We start from the raw sequence: 18,265 nt of genomic DNA on the forward strand, positions 1-18,265 counted from the left end.
AGTCTGTTCCTAGAGTCTGTTCCAAGAGTCTGTTCCTAGAGTCTGTTCCATGAGTCTGTTCCTAGAGTCTGTTCCCAGAGTCTGTTCCCTGAGTCTGTTCCCAGAGTCTGTTCCTTGAGTCTGTTCCTAGAGTTTGTTCCTAGAGTCTGTTCCTTGAGTCTGTTCCTAGAGTCTGTTCCCAGAGTCTGTTCCTTGAGTCTGTTCCCAGAGTCTGTTCCTAGAGTCTGTTCCTTGAGTCTGTTCCTGGAGTCTGTTCCCAGAGTCTGTTCCTTGAGTCTGTTCCTTGAGTCTGTTCCTTGAGTCTGTTCCTAGAGTCTGTTCCTAGAGTCTGTTCCTAGAGTCTGTTCCAAGAGTCTGTTCCTAGAGTCTGTTCCATGAGTCTGTTCCTAGAGTCTGTTCCCAGAGTCTGTTCCTTGAGTCTGTTCCCAGAGTCTGTTCCTTGAGTCTGTTCCTAGAGTTTGTTCCTAGAGTCTGTTCCTTGATTCTGTTCCTAGAGTCTGTTCCTTGAGTCTGTTCCTAGAGTCTGTTCCATGAGTCTGTTCCTTGAGTCTGTTCCTAGAGTCTGTTCCTTGAGTCTGTTCCTAGAGTCTGTTCCGTGAGTCTGTTCCGTGAGTCTGTTCCGTGAGTCTGGTCCTGGAGTCTGTTCCTTGAGTTTGTTCCTGGAGTCTGTTCCTGGAGTCTGTTCCTAGAGTCTGTTCCTCGATTCTGTTCTGCCTCTACCTCTCATTTTGAAGAAAAAAGATTTTGAATCATTATTATGAATATTTTGTCATAATGTATGGAAACGACCTTCGATCGCGTCACTGATATGAAGTGTCGAGTGAAACCGTTCATTTCCTCCATCGATGGGCTCCACGTGAGTTCTACAGCTGGCCGGCTGCACCTCATGAATCATTCTACCACGGGGTTAATCTTACGCGAGAGCATGGTGAGTAATTATATTATTATTATAAATCTTAACATCAAGTTGTTTTGAAACAATCCATTTGAAAAGGCAGCTTTAGTTTTTTGGTTGTTCCGTTGGAGGAAAAATACACAATGCATCCTGGGTACATTCTATTTGAGTTTTGCAGCAAAATACAATTATTTTTCCATTTTCCGCATGTTGTCAGGTCACGTTTGATGACGATGACGGAGCCGTTGGATTTGTCAACATAATAAATGTGCACTGGAAGTTTGTGGTGAGTATGCAGCTGGTCATGTGGCACAATGTGACCTTTACAGCATTCATGGATGGCTCATTGTTGTGAGTGGATTTTAAGGTTATCAATCTTAAAATTGCTTTAAATATTTATAACAACCTACAATCAAGTCAATATAACTAAATCTACTTTAATGTTAAATATAAGTTTTATTACAAGTTCATGTAATTTTTCATAAATGGGGCGGCTGTAGCTCAGTGGGGTAAGAGGGTCGTCCTGCAACCGCAAGGTTGTGGGTTCGATCCCGGCTCTCCCCATTAGTTGCAAGTCGAAGTGTCCTTGAGCAAGGCACTGAACCCCCAGTTGCTTCCCGGGCGCATCACTGCAGCCCACTGCTCCTTAATAACTGAGGATGGGTTAAATGCAGAGAACTAATTTCCCCTTGGGGATTAATAAAAGTGTATATTATTATAAATAGTCATTAATAAATGAAGAGACAATGAGATTGTATATTTGTATGTAATGTAGCTGCATTGTGTACATGCACATCTGGAGCATGTGGATTGATTTTAAGACTGTTCTTTTAGTTTTAAATGTCTTCATGGTCGTCATCCCTATCTTAATGAAAAATATATATATGATTATTGTCCAATCAAAGCACTTAATCATCCAACAGGATCCCGTTGGTAGTCCCCACTGCTACTCTAACAATTTTTGTTTTCTTTGATTGAGTATGACCCCATATTGTGGAACTTATTTTCAGACTAATATTCAGTACTTTCAAGTAAAATGTTAAAATATGCCTATTTAACGTGGTTTGTTTCTTTATTTACTCACAGTTGTGATTATCTTGTGTACAATAAATATACTTCCAATGTTGCTCATTCATTTAGGTTTTACATAAATAAAATGTATTATGTTATTATTGTTGCTATTGTTGGTAAGTTTAAAATATGGCATGCTTTAACACAGGGGCGCTCACACTTTTTCAGCATGCGAGCTACTTATTATGTGACCGACGGGGGGGGGGGGGGGGTGCTAGTGAGCGTGTGCTCACCTGCCGCGCACATACCGGTGTCGGAGCTCCGCGGCGCACGAGACGGCGGGCAGAGGACTATTAACGCGACACGTAGAGACAGAAATGACGTGCTGCTGTAATGTGGCGCTATAGAGAAAGTGACAGGGGGGCGGGCCAAATTTTTTTTATGTCATGCGATCTACCAATACTACGCCGCGATCGACTGGCAGGTCGCCGCGATCGACGTATTGAGCACCCCTGCTTTAACACTATATTACTTTTTAAAACAGTATCTCCATGCCCTTTCAAACCGCATATTTGTGGTTGACGACTCCAGAAAGGCTGGCCAAAGATTTGGGTAATATTAATTAGATTATGGGAAATATATAATGTTATTCACATCTTTAGTAAGGCCATAGAGGAAGTGCAAATGTAAACCAAAATTATTTTCCTTTCATCCTGCAGACAGTATTTCAAAATGCGCCGGAACCGACTAGGAAAGGAGGACTGGGTTCAAGTGGCAGCCGGGCCAGATGAGCCTCAGCAGTTGTGGGATCTTTGTCATGCAGGTTATTTAATGCAACCTTTTGTCTTTCTGATAGATCAAACAAAATGCTGTTTGACTATGTCAATTCATACAAGGTGTGTTGTTTTGCCATTTGACAGATGGCCAAGATGACGCTGATGGAACTTCCAAAGATTCCGCAGCATTTTCGCATCAACTCATCTAAACAATCGATTGAAAAGCGAAGAAGAGACGAGGCTGAAGACATTCTGAAACAATCAGGTTTTGTTCAAAATATGTAATCAATATTTTTTTGACTTAATACATAATTGACACTAATATACATGTATTTATTTCTAGTTTCAAAGGATGAGCTCTGTTCCTTCTGTGGAATTGAGGACCTGCCCAAAACTGCTGTTGATGCTGTTTGGGTGAGACTTGTTTTAGACAATCTGAGTTGTGGATAATCTGTAGATAACCTGGAGTGAGTTTCAAGGAATAACATTAGTAATCAATTCAATTCAATTCAGTTTATTTGTATCGCCCAATTTCACAAATTACAAATTTGTCTCGGAGTGCTTTACAATCTGTACACATAGACATCCCTGACCTTTGACCTTTGACCTCACATTGGATCAGGAACAACTCCCAAATAACCCTTCAGGGGGAACAAGGGAAGAAACCTTCAGGAGAGAACAGAGGAGGATCCCTCTCCAGGATGGACAGAACAATAGATGTCATGTGTACAGAAGGACAGATTAGAGTTTAAATACATTCAATGAATATGACAGAGTGTATGAATAGTTCATAGTAGGCATATTCCACGATCCATCAGGCAGATGGAGGTAGAGAGGAGGAGTGGGCGGAGTCTCAACAATGGGCGGAGTCTCAACAATCAAATATTGTTAACTTGTATGCAAAACATGTTTCCTAAAGTTTCCATTTTTTTAATATGTTGAATTTATTCATCCCCATGTAGATTCAGGAGCTTGCTCAAGATGGTTTCACACGCAGTGCCTTGGGATGACAGCAGCACAGATACCAAACAACATTGGTATTGTGTGTTGTGTAACACGTAGGAATGTGTATGTCTGACTTTGTCGGATAAACTTGTTGACTTCAAGTATTTTGGTATCTGATCGTTCATAAAGATTAAAAGTGGGAACAACTTGACTCCTATGATGGCTCTTATTATAATGTGTGTGGTACTATTTTTTAATTCAAGACGTATAAAGTACGAAGAATAGGTTTACAATTGCACTCATTTGACCAAATCACTGATATTACCAGACTTTAAGTAATGACCACTGGGTTACATGTTTTCTCAGAAGAAGCAATTAGTTAATATAAGATCTATTGTTTGTTTTGAGTATGTATAATAAATTATGAAAGTGCTCCTTAACCAATATGCTGGTTTCTGGAAAGCAAATAGGACACCGTTTTACATTGTATCGATGCTAAACACATTTCGGTTCAAAATAATCCAAATTGAACAAACAATCTTACCAGGCATGAGAATCCCTCACCTTTGAAACCAAAATAGGTGACTTACGTGAATCGTGTAGATCCGAAGAGTTTTTGTTTTGGGGTGTGAAGTGTTGCTCTTCGCAATAGAACATCTTTGATGTGACGTGTCGCATCTCGGCCAATCAGCGTCAAGATGTCTTCAGCGTTTGGTGGTTTAGGTTAGCTTGAATGTTAGCCCGCTACATCTGTTGCTGTCACGCTGCACGGTGTAGCGATCCTAACAAAGTACCCGTACATTAAGAGCGATGTGATTTAGCATATTTTAGTCTTACTTCATTGATCAGGCTGCGTCAACACACCGCCGCCAACAGAGAGGCGTTAAAGGGAATTGTCGGCTTAAAATAAAAATAAAAAAAGATGCCAGAAGTGAAATGTTTAAGTTCAGTCTGTAAAGTTCTGTAACTCTACAGCTGCTCATCCTGATGAACTCTGTATCATCTGGTCAGAGACTAACGGCCTCATAGTGTATAATCAATGCTATGACGGCTCCATGTAGTTTCATTAATATCTTGCTGTAGGCTAATACTAATATTACTGCCATTTGTTAAGTGTTGAAAAAGTTGGTAAAAAGTGAACCATACATATATTTTATTTATTACTATTATAGATAAATATACCAGTGTCTTATTTATGGTATACTGTTTTTATGGTATTGTATCAGTATCATGATATTTATGGCAGGTAAGATCGTGACAACCAGGAAGAGGCAGAACAGACTCAAGGAACAGACTCAGCAGAGCTCAAGACTTGAAGACTTGTTCACGAAAAAGGAAGTTGGTTCATGAATGACCATATTATATACAATATTATTATAGGGCCCGATCACCAGAATGGAGGACCTACAGACAGGGATGGATTAACAACCTAGCCCAGGGGCCCATGAGCTCAGGCCCCTGGGCCTGAGCCCCGCTGTTATTAACATTGTATTGATATGAATATGATGATATGACACGATGCGCGTATATGCTAGGCTTAAGTCATTCATAGTCATTCATGTCAGTAACAGGGCCCCAATAGTCCGACTCAGGGATGGATTAAGCCAGAGCCTTTCAAGTCTCTGTTATTAACTTTGTATTGATATGATACGATCCGTAGTTCCATACGGACTGTTTTGTTAGCGATGTGTTTATTTGGGGCCTTGACACATCCAGGCCCAGGGGCCCGTGGTTTCTTAATCCGTCCATGCCTACAGATTATCATACAACGTCCAACATCGATGTCCGTGGAAGTCACCAGCACTATCCTTCTCACCTTTTTCACTCCTGACCCGTTTTCATGCCTGCTTACACACAGTGGTTTTTCATAATCAATAGATATCCTGGTGACTGACGAGAAAATGATGCCACTACACTTTGTCCTAAAAACGAAACAGAGATGATTAGCTGATCTAGTACAACAAAGGAGAGGCAATTGATGTTACTACAGTGGATATATTGAATATTGTCTCCATAAAATATTTAAAATAATTCATAAAAATATTTCTAAATCTTTTTTCTCCAAAGTAAGAGGTGTAGTCCACTGATGTGGAGCCCATTGATGTAGATGTTGAATGATTTCATTCTACACTTGATAATAGTGAAGCTATTGAAGATTTCCCCATAAAATATGACAAAATATTCATAATAATTATTCAAAATCTTTTTTCTCCAAAGTAAGAGGTGTAGTACACTTAGGAAATGAATGATTTCACTTTACACTTGATAACAGTGACGCTATTGAAGATTGTTTCCATAAAATATTAAATATAATTCATAATAATTATTTAAGATGAGTTTTTTCGAAATAACAGCTGTAGTACAACACAGGGTGGCCATGTGACGTGCGGTATCAGTTCTGTCAGCCTACACAATCTTTCAGTGGAGATATTAAATATTTTTGGAATATGTTTTTCCTGGATTGCTTTTTGCAGACGGTCCCTGGGCTGAGGGCTCACAGCTGATCGCACATTGAGACCAACGTGATTCATCGATCTCAGAGACCGGCTTTTTTTGGTAAAATAAAGGTTGTAGCTTGTTGTTGACATCACTACGGTCACAGAGAGGTGTTGTTTGTGTTTTAACTCCGTGTCGTGAGAGAGCTATTGAGCCGGGAAGTCCGAATCTGTGAATATCTTTCGAACTTTACTGAACTTTGATATCCGGGGATCCGTTACACCATAAATATCATGATACAAGACCATAACAACAATATGATAACAAAATACAATACTGGTATATTTATCTAGAATAGTAATACATAAAACATCTGTATGATTCACTTTTTACCAACTTTGTCAACACTTAACAAATGGCATCAATATTTTTATTAATACATCAAGATATGAATGAAACTACATGGAGCCATCAGAGCGTTGATGACCACTGTGAGGCCGTGAGTCTCCAGAGGATACACCGTTCATCCGGATGATAAACTGAAGAGTTACAGACCTTTACTGACTGCCTTGGAGACAAAGAACTGAAACATTTCACTTCTGGCATCTTTTTGTATTTTTGTTTTTAAAGCCGAAGACTCTAAAGCTCCGCCTCTCGCTGTGAGCGCAGCGCGCGCAGACAGCTCGACACGGAGCAGCGCGTGCGCTCTGATCGCTCTTTTAATGAAGTATCGAGACTAAAAATATGCTAAATCACATGGTGATTAACGTACGGGTACTTTGTTAGCATCGCTACACCGTGCAGCGTGACAGCAGCAGATGTAGCGGGCTAACATTCAAGCTAACCTGAACCACATCTTGACGCTAATTGGCCAAGACTCGACACGCCCCATCAAAGATGGTTTATTGCGAAGAGCACCACTCCACATTTTCTCCATGTCCCACTCCAATCTCAACAGCAGCGGGCCAGTTGACCCCCCCCCCCCCCAAAAAAAGCCTCTTCGGATCTGCACGATCTGTTTTGATTTCAAAACGGTGAATTTCACCGAAAGGTGACAAGTTTGCAGGTATGATACATATACATATATACGTATATGTGTATATGTATATATACACATATATATATTATATATACACTACCGTTCAAAAGTTTGGGGTCACTTAGAAATGTCTTTATTTTTCAAAGAAAAGCAGTTTTTTCAATAAAGATAACATTAATCAGAAATACACTCTCTACATTGTTAATGTGGTAAATGACTATTCTAGGTGGAAACGTCTGGTTTCTAATGAAATATCTCCAGAGGTGTATAGAGGCCCATTTCCATCAACTATCACTCCAGTGTTCTAATGGTACATTGTGTTTGCTAATCGCCTTAGTAGACTAATGTCTGATGAGAAAACCCTTGTGCAATTATGTTAGCACAGCTGAAAACAGTTATGCTGGTGATATAAGCTATACAACTGGCCTTCCTTTGAGCTTGAAGTTTGAAGAACAAAATTAATACTTCAAATATTAATCATTATTTCTAACCTTGTCAATGTCTTGACTATATGTTCTATGAAATGTTCAATTCATTTGATAAATAAAAGTGAGTTTTCATGGAAGACATGAAATTGTCTGGATGACCCCAAACTTTTGAACGGTAGTGTACATATATATACACACACAGGTGTATATACACATATACGTGTATATATACATACACATATGTGTATATACATATATATACACACATATGTATATACATACATATGCAGATTTATTCAGCTCATTGTAACTGCAAAAAAAACCATTTAACAAGTCGAAATTAACAGCGAAAGATCAAGAAACACTTCAATCTTTAAAACATAAAACTCAGAAGTTGTCGGTGTCCAGGACGTAAAACATCATTTCGATGCGAAATCAGAATAAAAGAAAGTGAACGTGACAAAAAACAACAAACAGCCTTGGAAGACGACGTGTTGGGCACAGAGAACACATCCAGGACCCAGAGGCCCAGAAACCTTCAGCTGGAAACTAAAACTCAACAACTTACATTTTATTCTCACATATTTCAGTATAGTCGATTTGCCCTTAAAGTAAATTCATAAAGGGAATAAATATAAATCAACAACCAGGCATTTAAATCCAAACTAAAAGTCGCCTGTGATTCGGACTCAGTGACGTGTCGAAAAAAACCAGGAAATTAAACTGCTGCAAATGTTTAAGATAAAGTTGAGTTGCTGAAACAGCTGATTTTAGGAACCCCCCCCCCCCCCCCCCCCAACTGACCACAAACACATTCTTTATTACATTTTTTATTTAGGTCCCAAAAAACCATCATAATAACATTATATCAATAATATTAATAAAGAAATTGAAAAAAGGAGGAACAAAAATAAAATAAAATAGCCTTTCTGTCCACAGCCTCAAACTTTGGGGAAGGGATTCGATCCGCCAGAAAAACTGTTTAATGTCTGTTTTTTGGGGGCGGTGGGTTTGGAGGGGGGGGGGGGTGAACTGGGCGTGGCTTCAAGCTTGAGCGCACTGTCCGTCATTCTGCTGTGCACCAATCAGGAATGTCAAGGTGAGGCAGGGGGTTGGTTTGTCGAGGTAAAGCCCAGAATCAGTTACTGCTGCGACATCTGAGGGAAGAACAGTTACATCATTATATAAATATATATCTAAATATAAACAATATGGATACAGTATGAATTAATATTTTTTTTAAATATATAAATAAAAAAATGTATATATATATATATTAAAAAACATATATAAATACAAATATATATAAATAAATATCAAAAGTATATACAAATAAAAATAACATATATACAGTATATAAAAATATATATAAATATACAATCTAAAAAATAAATCTGTATATATATATATAAAAATATACATCAATAAAAATATGTAAATAAATATATTAAAAAATAAATAAACTAAATATATATAGTATGTAAAAAAATAAACTAAATATATACAGTATATCTAAAAAGAATATTTAAAAATATATATAGTATAAATATATATATGAATAAAAATAAATAAATAGAAACATGATTAGTTCCGCTCCGTACCTGTTGCGTCTGTGTCTGGGTCTCGGGCCCTCGGCTCGCCAGCCGACTCAAGATGTTCCTCTCGGACATCTGGAGCCGCACGGCAACCGGCGGTATCCGTGCAATGGTTGCCGGGAGGCGGGTGACATCCGCCTTCATGTCGCTTAGCAACTCTTCCAGCTGCTTTAGCACTGAGAGAAAGAGAAGAAACATAAATATATAAACAACTAAAGAGATAGCAAACAGATTACTTTTATTAAAATTTAAAAAATGGTTAAGTTTCCATCCTTTGCTTTATATTATTTTATATATTTATTGTTCTGCTCCCGTTAAGAAAATAAGTTTCTACTAAATTTTACTATTTATTAAACAGAACATAATTATTATTATTTTTAAACCTAGAAAATGAGTAATACAAAATTTAAAAAACAACATTATTTTAAATTTCAGGAGAGAAGCGCTGCCCCCTAGTGGTTCATTAAGAGAATGCAGCTTTAACACATGAAGCATAGACTTCTATACAACCAGAGGAGTCGCCCCCTGGTGGTCAGGAGAGAGAATGCAGCTTTAACACATGAAGCATAGACTTCTATACAACCAGAGGAGGCGCCCCCCAGCGGTCAGGAGAGAGAATGCAGCTTTAACACATGAAGCATGGACTTCTATACAGCCGAGGCCTCACCTTTGTGCAGGACGGCGTTGGCCGGCTTGTTCCCGGACATGGACTCCTTGCTGAGGTGCTGGTGGGACTCGGCCAGACACTCGACCTCGCTGAAGCGCGTGTTGAGGGCCATGGAGGGGTGCGAGGGGTCCTCGGACATGTTGAGGTAGGCGGCGCGACGCAGCTGCTCCTCGATCACCAGCGCCTGCTCCAACAGCTGCGGGGGGGACGGGTGAGGACACATCAATACTGACCAGCAGCGACAAACACAAACTTATCGTTACTAAATTAAACATCGCTGCGGCTCAGAATGTTTCGGAAACACGATGCAGGAAAACCGATCGCCGTGAAAATGTCAGATAAACAAACGTTGTGGTAGAAATCTGAAGAGAAGAGGAACACGCAGTGCTGGGGTGGTATATTTATATATACCGTATTTTTTGCACTATAGGGCGCACTTAAAAGCCTTTAATTTTCTCAAAAAACGACAGTGCGCCTTATAATCCTATGGATTAATTCTGGTTTTGTTTACTGACCTAAGCGATTTTGTGTGGTACAAGGCGCTCACGGCGCTAAGTCAAAATGTTTTAGTACGACTTTGGTAAACTACAAAGCCGCACCGCTTGCAGCATTACGGCTACCGTAGCCAGGAGCGTCGCGGAGTAATACATACTGTAGCGACCCTGGGTCAGGAAGGCTACGAGACGTAGATGGCTTATAGGGTGTTTATTCAAGGAACATAGAACAAGCTACTGTTGGCCGTGAAACCTCAAAACCAGCTTCACGTCTGCTCCGGGTCATAGCTCGCTCGAACCCGCTGAACACAACAACACACACAACAACATCACTCGCTGTCCAATCACAGACCCGCCTCACAGCTACCAGCTCGTGAGACGTTCACTTACATCCGGACATAACATTTCCCTCAGTCCGTTACAATACTGTGCTTCACCATAATATTACAGTGTGTGTATAAGGATCCCAAAATACAACCGAATAAGGTTGGTAGTTATTGTGAATACGCTCATTAACGTTTGAATAATGTTGCGAATTATTGTGAACGCGTTTAATAAAGTTTGATCGACTGACTTGTCTGACTGTTTTTTTCCCCGCTTAATGCGCCTTATAGTCCGGTGCGCTTTATATATGAAAAAAGATCGAAAATAGACCATTCATTGACAGTGCGCCTTATAATCTAGTGCGCCCTATAGTGCAAAAAATACGGTACATAAATAAATAAAAGCATACACAAAGTTTATTTATATATATATAATTAAATGAAATCAAAGCATACAAAAAGTTTATATTTATATATAAAAAGTGTATATATATATATTAGTGCTGTGAAAAATAACGCGTTAACTCAGTTAATTAAATTACAGGTTTAACTTTGTTATTTTTTTTAACGCATTTAACGCATGCGCAGAATGAGCTTCCATTCCGTCTGTTGTTGGTCGTCTCTCCAGCAGCGTGTCATTCTGTGTTTACGTGTCACGTTAACACGACTCAGATCTCCGTCTCGCGTGCCGCAGAGCTCGGATGCCGGCACATCGGGACGAAAAAAAGTCACTTGCACCAATGTTTTAATGCAGGGGTGCTCAATATGTCGATCGCGGTCGCCGCAGAGTTCAGATGCCGGTCTTCGCGCATGAAAAGTCACTAGCACCCCCCTAACTGTTACTCATAAAATGTAGTCAAACAAAAACGGAGCAAATCACCGTGTTCATGGCCCGGCAAAGACAGCGCGGTCTCCTGGCTTCAACACGTTGCTGTCAGGGAAGACACAGCGCACCAAAAAAAAAGTTTTTTTGTAAAACTTTTTACCTTTTCTGATTCCGCTAGCTCTTTGCTAACTTCCGCTAGTACTTCCGCTAATACCTCCGCTAATACATCTACTTAGAAAGTGTATTCTGTACGTTTTCTCCGTCGAAATGTTGCAAGACCCGACTTGCTGCATTGATCGCGACTTTAGACATTGTGTGTTTGGGCTCCTCTTGTGAAAAATTATTACAAAATAAAAGAAAATGTATATGTTCTTTGCAAAGATGAGGATATGTTGAATGCTGGGATACCAAACATGCCCATGTTTATTGACGTGGTCTGCGTGAGCGAGCCGTTTAAAGGGAAGAGGAGGGTCTGAAGGACGCCGGCATCCTCAGTGGAGTGGAAGAGGTTAACCCTCCTGTTACCTTTACATTTACTAACATATTTTACCCTCGGGGTCAATTTGACCCCAGCAATTAAAACCTACAGAAAATTATTAGAATTAATATTGCTTCCCAAGTTTAAGTGTGAGGTACTTTATGTTTGTTTGTTGACTACCTAAATAGCCCTTTAAATAAATAAAAAAGTTGATATTTCTGATATGTTTGACAGTGAAAAACAGCCTGGGGTCAAATTGACCCCAAAGAACACCGACATTAAACATTGAATGGGGTCAAATTGACCCGAAAGGTAACAGGAGGGTTAAACATTCTGTTTAGGATGAAGATGTATTAATGTTCCATATGGAAGAAAACTGCTAAATAACTGCTGAGTTGCAGCACCATTGTATAGAAGAATGTATAAATGTATATATCCGTCTTTTGTCATAAATCTCTATGTTCTCACAAAATATACCGAGAATATCGGTAATATGTGATTAATCATGATTAATCCACAGAAACCTGTGATTAACCCGATTAAAAATTTTAATCGTTTCACAGCCCTAATATATATATATAAATTTTAAAAAAGGTATACAACAATAAAAACAAATTAAAAGAAAAATAAAGAAAATATATAGTAAATTAATAAATGGGTCGTCAATTGCTCTTCACAATTAGTGCTGGTTAAAGAAAACGAAAATTTCAATATTAGAAAAAACTCAATTAAGATATAAATGAATAATTAGCTATAAATAATAAGATTAACCAATACTCAAAAAAGAGACAATTTGTATTCACCAGTCACAACAACAACAAGCGAGCAAGCCCAGGTTAAAGGAGGAGTCGCCCCCTGGTGGTCAGGAGAGAGAGTGCAGCTTTAAGAGTCTTCCTACCTTGAACCTCCGCGCCAGGAACTTGTTCTTGATCTCCAGGAAGTTCCCACGGTTCATCTCGCCCTTGAAGGGCTCGTTGAGGATGGCGAACTTCACGTCGTTCTGGATGTCCTGCCAGCGAGCGTAGCCGTGTCTGGGAGGAGCCGCGGTCAAGGGCAACAACAACAACAACAACACAACTCCACAGCTCTCATACACACACACAGATATCTGAGGGCCAATCACAGGGGAGGATACTGTATGATGCCGGCCAGCAGCCAGTAGTCGTGCCGGCGGTGCCAGATCTCGTTGGTCTTCTTGGTGACGGTGGCGGCGCGCTCCTCGTTCTGCCACAGCGAGTGAAGCTCTGGGGAGGAGAGGCGCCGGTGAGACCACGGACCGCGCGCGCGTGTGTGTGTGTGCGTGTGCGTGCGTACCCGTGAATCCTCCGTCAGCGATGTTGAACATGAAGCGGGACTTGGCTGACTTCTTCTTCTCCTCACTGGCGGCGGCGGCTGCGACGGCGGCGGCTCCGACGGCGGCGCAGACGAGGCCGACAGCGGTCGTGGTCACCGTGGCGACGGTGGGGGCGCCGGCTGATGCTGCGCTCTCCTTGCTGCCGTCTCCGTTCTGAAGTTTGGTCGCCTCCTCCGGCTTCGAGGGCTCCTTCTCCTCCTTCAGCTCCACTGAGAGGAGGAGAGGACGAGAGGAGGAGAGGAAGAGGGGACGAGAGGACGAGAGGAGAAGAGGAGGAGGAAGAGAGGACGAGAGGAGAAGAGGACAAGAGGACGAGAGGATTAACGACCACGGAGAAACCATTTTACTCCACGAGGGACATGCAGAGGTTTTAAAACGTTTTTATATACACACACACACATATATATATACACACAAGAGGTAGAACATTTTTTTTATATACATGTCATTTAAAAAGTTTTATGTATATATATTATATAAGTACACTTTTTATTTTTATAAAAAAATATACAAAAAGTTCATAAATATATATAAAAGGTATAATAATAAAAAAAATATATATAGGTATAATTAATATATATATATATATAAAAGGTATAATTTTTGTGTATATAAATATAAAACATATGTCTGTAATATATATATAAGAGGTAGAAAAAAGTTTGTATGTATAAAAGTTATGAAAAAGTGATATATATATATGTATAAAAAAGAGGTATATTTATTTATATATATAAATATATATATAAAAGATATAATTTTTGTATATATATATATTTGAGGAGGGGGGTTGTACCTTTCTTTTCATCTGCAGGCGTCGTGACGTCCATCTTTTCTTCTCCTGCAAAAACGGAGAAAACACTTTTTATTATAAAAAAGGAGGAAATAAAGACGCCGTCTTGTTTAAAGATCAACAAATTGCGACACAAAGTTTCTCCCGGAGCATCGTGACTTTAAAGAAATATGCTAACTATTATTTTCTTTAATTTTGTTGTACATATGGATACATTTTCACGGGAAATATAAATGTTATAAATAAATATATAATAAATTGAAATTACACATTTGATTTGATCACATTTTTTAAGACATTTATTCCATTTCTTCTTCGTTTTTAATTCTGTAAAAATAAATCCTGTGTCCGAGCGTTTAAAAAGAGGAGGAGTTTTACCTTTGACCTCCGTGTCCTCAGATTTGACCTCTGACCCCTCCACCTTGGCCTCCGACGGCGACTTTGTTTCCTCTCCTCCCTCCGAGCTCTTCATCTCGCCCTCCTTCTCCTTCTCTCCCTCCTTCTCCTTCTCTCCGTTGCTCGGCGTGTCCGTCTCCATCGGCTCCTCCCCGTTCTTTTTGCTCTCCTGCTCCGTCGGCGGACTCTTCCTCTCCTCCTCCTCCTCTTCCTCGTCATCGTCTGGGATGGCGATCACCTGGAAGGCGACGCGGAGGGAATATTGTTATTTTGTATGAACATATCTATATAATCTATAATATATATAAACACCAAAGAAATTCTACTTTGTTCCGCGTCACTCGAACGCATCGCTCCTACCTCGTCGTTGGCCGTCTCTTTGCTCTTCTCCGCCTCGCCCTCTTTCTTCACCTCCACCGGACTCTTCGCCGTCTCCTCGCTCTTTGAGGACGAGTCGTCGCCTACAGGAGAAAAAACGCTCGTTATCACCACCGTGTTCAAAAAGGAAGGCGGAGGTGTGTGTGTGTAGGTAAAGGGTGTGTGTGTGTGTGTGTGTGTGTAGGTAAAGGGTGTGTGTGTAGGTAAAGGGTGTGTGTGTGTGCAGGGCTCCAGACTGCGACCAAATGGTCGCATTTTGCGCCTAAAATTAGACACAGTGCGAGTAAATTTTTCATCAACTCGCGCATGCGCGACCAGTAAATTAGCAGATTTTTTTTGGTTTGTTATTAAATATTTTTGTTGCTGACAAACTTGTTCTACACTTCAGCCCACTATAGTTAGCGGTAATGCCTGAATGACTGGTTTGCTAACCGACATTAACTCCAGAAGAAGAAGAAAGGAGACGAAAACCGAGAGTGTGTGAGAGCGGGGGGGGGGGCTAATGTGTGAAAAGAGGCGCACCGCAACGGAGACAATGCAACCGGCGTTGGCCGCAGAGTGAGAGGTCAGAGGATCCTCACCACCGAGCGGCCCCGTCCCCCGAGTTGAATCTCTGGGTCGACTCAGCCGACTCTCACATGTCTGAGCCCCTATAGACTGATGTTCACGGTAAACACATTCGATTGGGAGCGCGAGGGTTTTGAGAAAGTTAGCGGAAGGATTTAAGTGACAACATCCGGTTTTGCAAAGTTAGCGTAAAGAACCACGTGAAACAACATCCGTTTTTCAAAATAAGATGTCGACAAATCATACACGAACATATAAAAGTAAACAATGAACTGATTTTGTATCTTTAGAGATCGTTTCTGAGATTTAGCTTAACATATGCTAACATTAGAACATTTTTACTGGACCAAGGAAGAGTTTATAAAAATTAGTCAGACTTGTGTATGTTAAGAAAAGTCCTGTATATAGATTTCCCCAAGAGTTCCAGGAAATGAATGATGCAGATGTGTTCCATACATATCTGAAATCCCCTACAATAGCAATCAAACAATTGTAATGTATCAATTAGGACATTTTTCAAAGTAAAATTCCTAAATGTTTAAAGAAATCTGTAATTTCTTTAATGTTTGAGTTGCTTTATATGTATTTCCTCATAGTCCTCATAGCAATAATGCTACACAAAAAATAGAATGCTTCAATCGACACCGTGATCGGTATTATCGGTGATCGGCAGATACTGATTTCAGTGATCGGTGATCGGCACCAAAAACCTGATCGGTGCATCTCTAGAAACCAACAAATGTTTTGATTGGCCACATCGGTGCAACATGCACATGTTCAAGGTATGTTTTTTCTTAAAATATGTTTACACTCAATACAGTAACTTCTGAAGAGTTCTCTGTTGTGAATGTTTTGCAGTTCATGAAGGCAAAAAGGCATAAGATTGTATATTGTCAAATTATTTATCAGTAATACAGTAGAAATGATGGGAAAACTTTGCAAGTCGATTTATACTGTGCGCAGGGTTTTCCTGCATAGAAAATTTGGGCGAGCCGAGAAGAGTTGTTAACGGGGAGGGGTGCTAGTGAGGAGTGTGCTCACCCGTGTGCGCGGATGTGTGCGCGCATCACGGCAGAGCGGCCAGCTGCTGATCACTCACTCAACATCTCGACTGTATGAACAGTTGGTGCGCGCGCAGCGCGGCAAAAATTTTGACCCAGGAAAACCCTGTGTGCGCCCCTAACATTTTAAGTTAGGGGCCACTGTGCTCCTAGTTAAAAAAGTTAGTCTGGAGCCCTGGTGTGTGTAGGTTAAGGGTGTGTGTGTGTGTGTAGGTAAAGGGTGTGTGTGTAGGTTAAGGGTGTGTGTGTGTGTGTAGGTAAAGGGTGTGTGTAGGTTAAGGGTGTGTGTGTGTGTAGGTTAAGGGTGTGTGTATGTGTAGGTTAAGGGTGTGTGTGTGTAGGTAAAGGGTGTCTGTATGTGTAGGTTAAGGGTGTGTGTAGGTAAAGTGTGTGTGTAGGTAAAGGGTGTGTGTGTGTGTGTGTGTGTGTGTAGGTAAAAGGTGTGTGTTTGTAGGTAAAAGGTGTGTGTGTGTGTGTGTAGGTAAAGGGTGTGTGTGTGTGTAGGTTAAGGGTGTGTGTGTGTGTGTAGGTAAAAGGTGTGTGTGTAGGTAAAGGGTGTGTGTGTGTGTAGGTAAAGGGTGTGTGTGTGTGTGTAGGTTAAGGGTGTGTGTAGGTTAAGGGTGTGTGTGTGTGTGTGTGTAGGTAAAGGGTGTGTGTGTAGGTGTAATAAAATGGTAAATGTATGTGTAGGTAAAGGTGTGTAAAAAGGTAAAGGTGTGTGTGTGTGTGTAAAGGGTGTGTGTGTGTAGGTAAAAGGTGTGTGTGTGTGTGTGTGTGTGTGTGTAGGTAAAGGGTGTGTGTGTGTAGGTAAAGGTGTGTGTGTGTAGGTAAAGGGTGTGTGTGTGTAGGTAAAGGGTGTGTGTGTGTGTGTGTGTGTGTGTAGGTAAAAAAGTGTGTATGTAAAAAGTGTAGGTGTGTGTGTAGGTAGGTGTGTGTGTGTGTGTGTGTGTGTGTGTAGGTAAAGGGTGTGTGTGTGTAGGTAAAGGGTGTGTGTGTGTGTAGGTAAAAGGTGTGTGTGTAGGTAAAGGGTGTGTGTGTGTAGGTAAATGTGTGTAATAATGTATATAAAGGTGTGTGTGTGTGTGTAAAATGTGTAAAGGTGTGTAGTAAAGGTGTGTGTAGGTGTAGGCGGTGTGTGTGTGTGTGTGTGTGTGTAGGTAAAGGGTGTGTGTGTGTGTGTAGGTATATAAAAGGTGTGTGTAGGTTAAGGTGTGTGTGTGTAGGTAGATGTGTGTGTAGGTGTGTGTGTTGGTCGGTGTGTGTAGGTAGGTGCGTGTGTGTAGGTATATGTAGGTAAAAGTGTGTGTGTAAAGGTGTAGTAAAATTATTAATGTAGTGTGTGTGTGTAAAGGGTGTGTGTGTGTGTGTGTAGGTAAAAGGTGTGTGTGTAGGTAAAGGGTGTGTGTGTAGGTAAAGGGTGTGTGTGTGTAGGTAAAGGGTGTGTGTGTGTAGGTAAAAGGTATGTGTGTGTAGGTAAAGGGTGTGTGTGTGTGTGTGTGTGTAAAGGGTGTGTGTATGTAAAGGGTGTGTGTAGGTAAAGGGTGTGTGTGTAGGTAAAGGGTGTGTGTGGTGTGTGTGTGTGTGTAGGTAAAAGGTGTGTGTGTAGGTAAAGGGTGTGTGTGTGTGTATTTAAAGGGTGTGTGTGTCGGTAAATGATATGTGTGTAGGTAAATGGTGTGTGTGTGTGTGTATGTAAAGGTGTGTGTGTGTGTGTGTAGGTAAAAGGTGTGTGTGTGTATAAAGGTGTGTGTGTGTGTGTGTGTGTGTAGGTAAAAGGTGTGTGTGTGTGTGTGTAAAGGGTGT

The 18,265-nt window shown here is 40.6% G+C and overlaps 1 protein-coding gene and 1 long non-coding RNA gene across 3 annotated transcripts in view; one reads left to right on the forward strand and one right to left on the reverse strand.

Annotated features, from left to right (window-relative positions):
• The first annotated feature begins 933 nt into the window (after positions 1-933).
• LOC130204178 (uncharacterized) lies at positions 934-3,838 on the forward strand. The gene is made up of 5 exons (XR_008833585.1): positions 934-1,181; positions 2,626-2,729; positions 2,827-2,947; positions 3,026-3,096; positions 3,645-3,838. It is a non-coding gene; the product is annotated as an uncharacterized LOC130204178 (long non-coding RNA).
• A 4,506-nt stretch (positions 3,839-8,344) lies between these two features.
• LOC130201310 (chromodomain-helicase-DNA-binding protein 4-like) overlaps positions 8,345-18,265 on the reverse strand; it is a 41,031-nt gene continuing 31,110 nt past the window's right edge. For both annotated transcript variants that reach the window (XM_056426335.1, XM_056426256.1), the window contains exons 32-40: positions 14,817-14,917; positions 14,439-14,694; positions 14,064-14,108; positions 13,228-13,476; positions 13,049-13,157; positions 12,812-12,944; positions 9,793-9,988; positions 9,132-9,301; positions 8,345-8,687 (exon numbers count right to left, since the gene is read on the reverse strand). In XM_056426335.1, the coding sequence (XP_056282310.1) occupies positions 8,673-8,687; positions 9,132-9,301; positions 9,793-9,988; positions 12,812-12,944; positions 13,049-13,157; positions 13,228-13,476; positions 14,064-14,108; positions 14,439-14,694; positions 14,817-14,917 (1,274 nt within the window). In that variant the 3' untranslated portion in view covers positions 8,345-8,672. The remainder of the gene's footprint in view (positions 8,688-9,131; positions 9,302-9,792; positions 9,989-12,811; positions 12,945-13,048; positions 13,158-13,227; positions 13,477-14,063; positions 14,109-14,438; positions 14,695-14,816; positions 14,918-18,265) is intronic.

Source organism: Pseudoliparis swirei, chromosome 1 (assembly GCF_029220125.1).
Source record: "Pseudoliparis swirei isolate HS2019 ecotype Mariana Trench chromosome 1, NWPU_hadal_v1, whole genome shotgun sequence".
Taxonomy (NCBI): domain Eukaryota; kingdom Metazoa; phylum Chordata; class Actinopteri; order Perciformes; family Liparidae; genus Pseudoliparis; species Pseudoliparis swirei.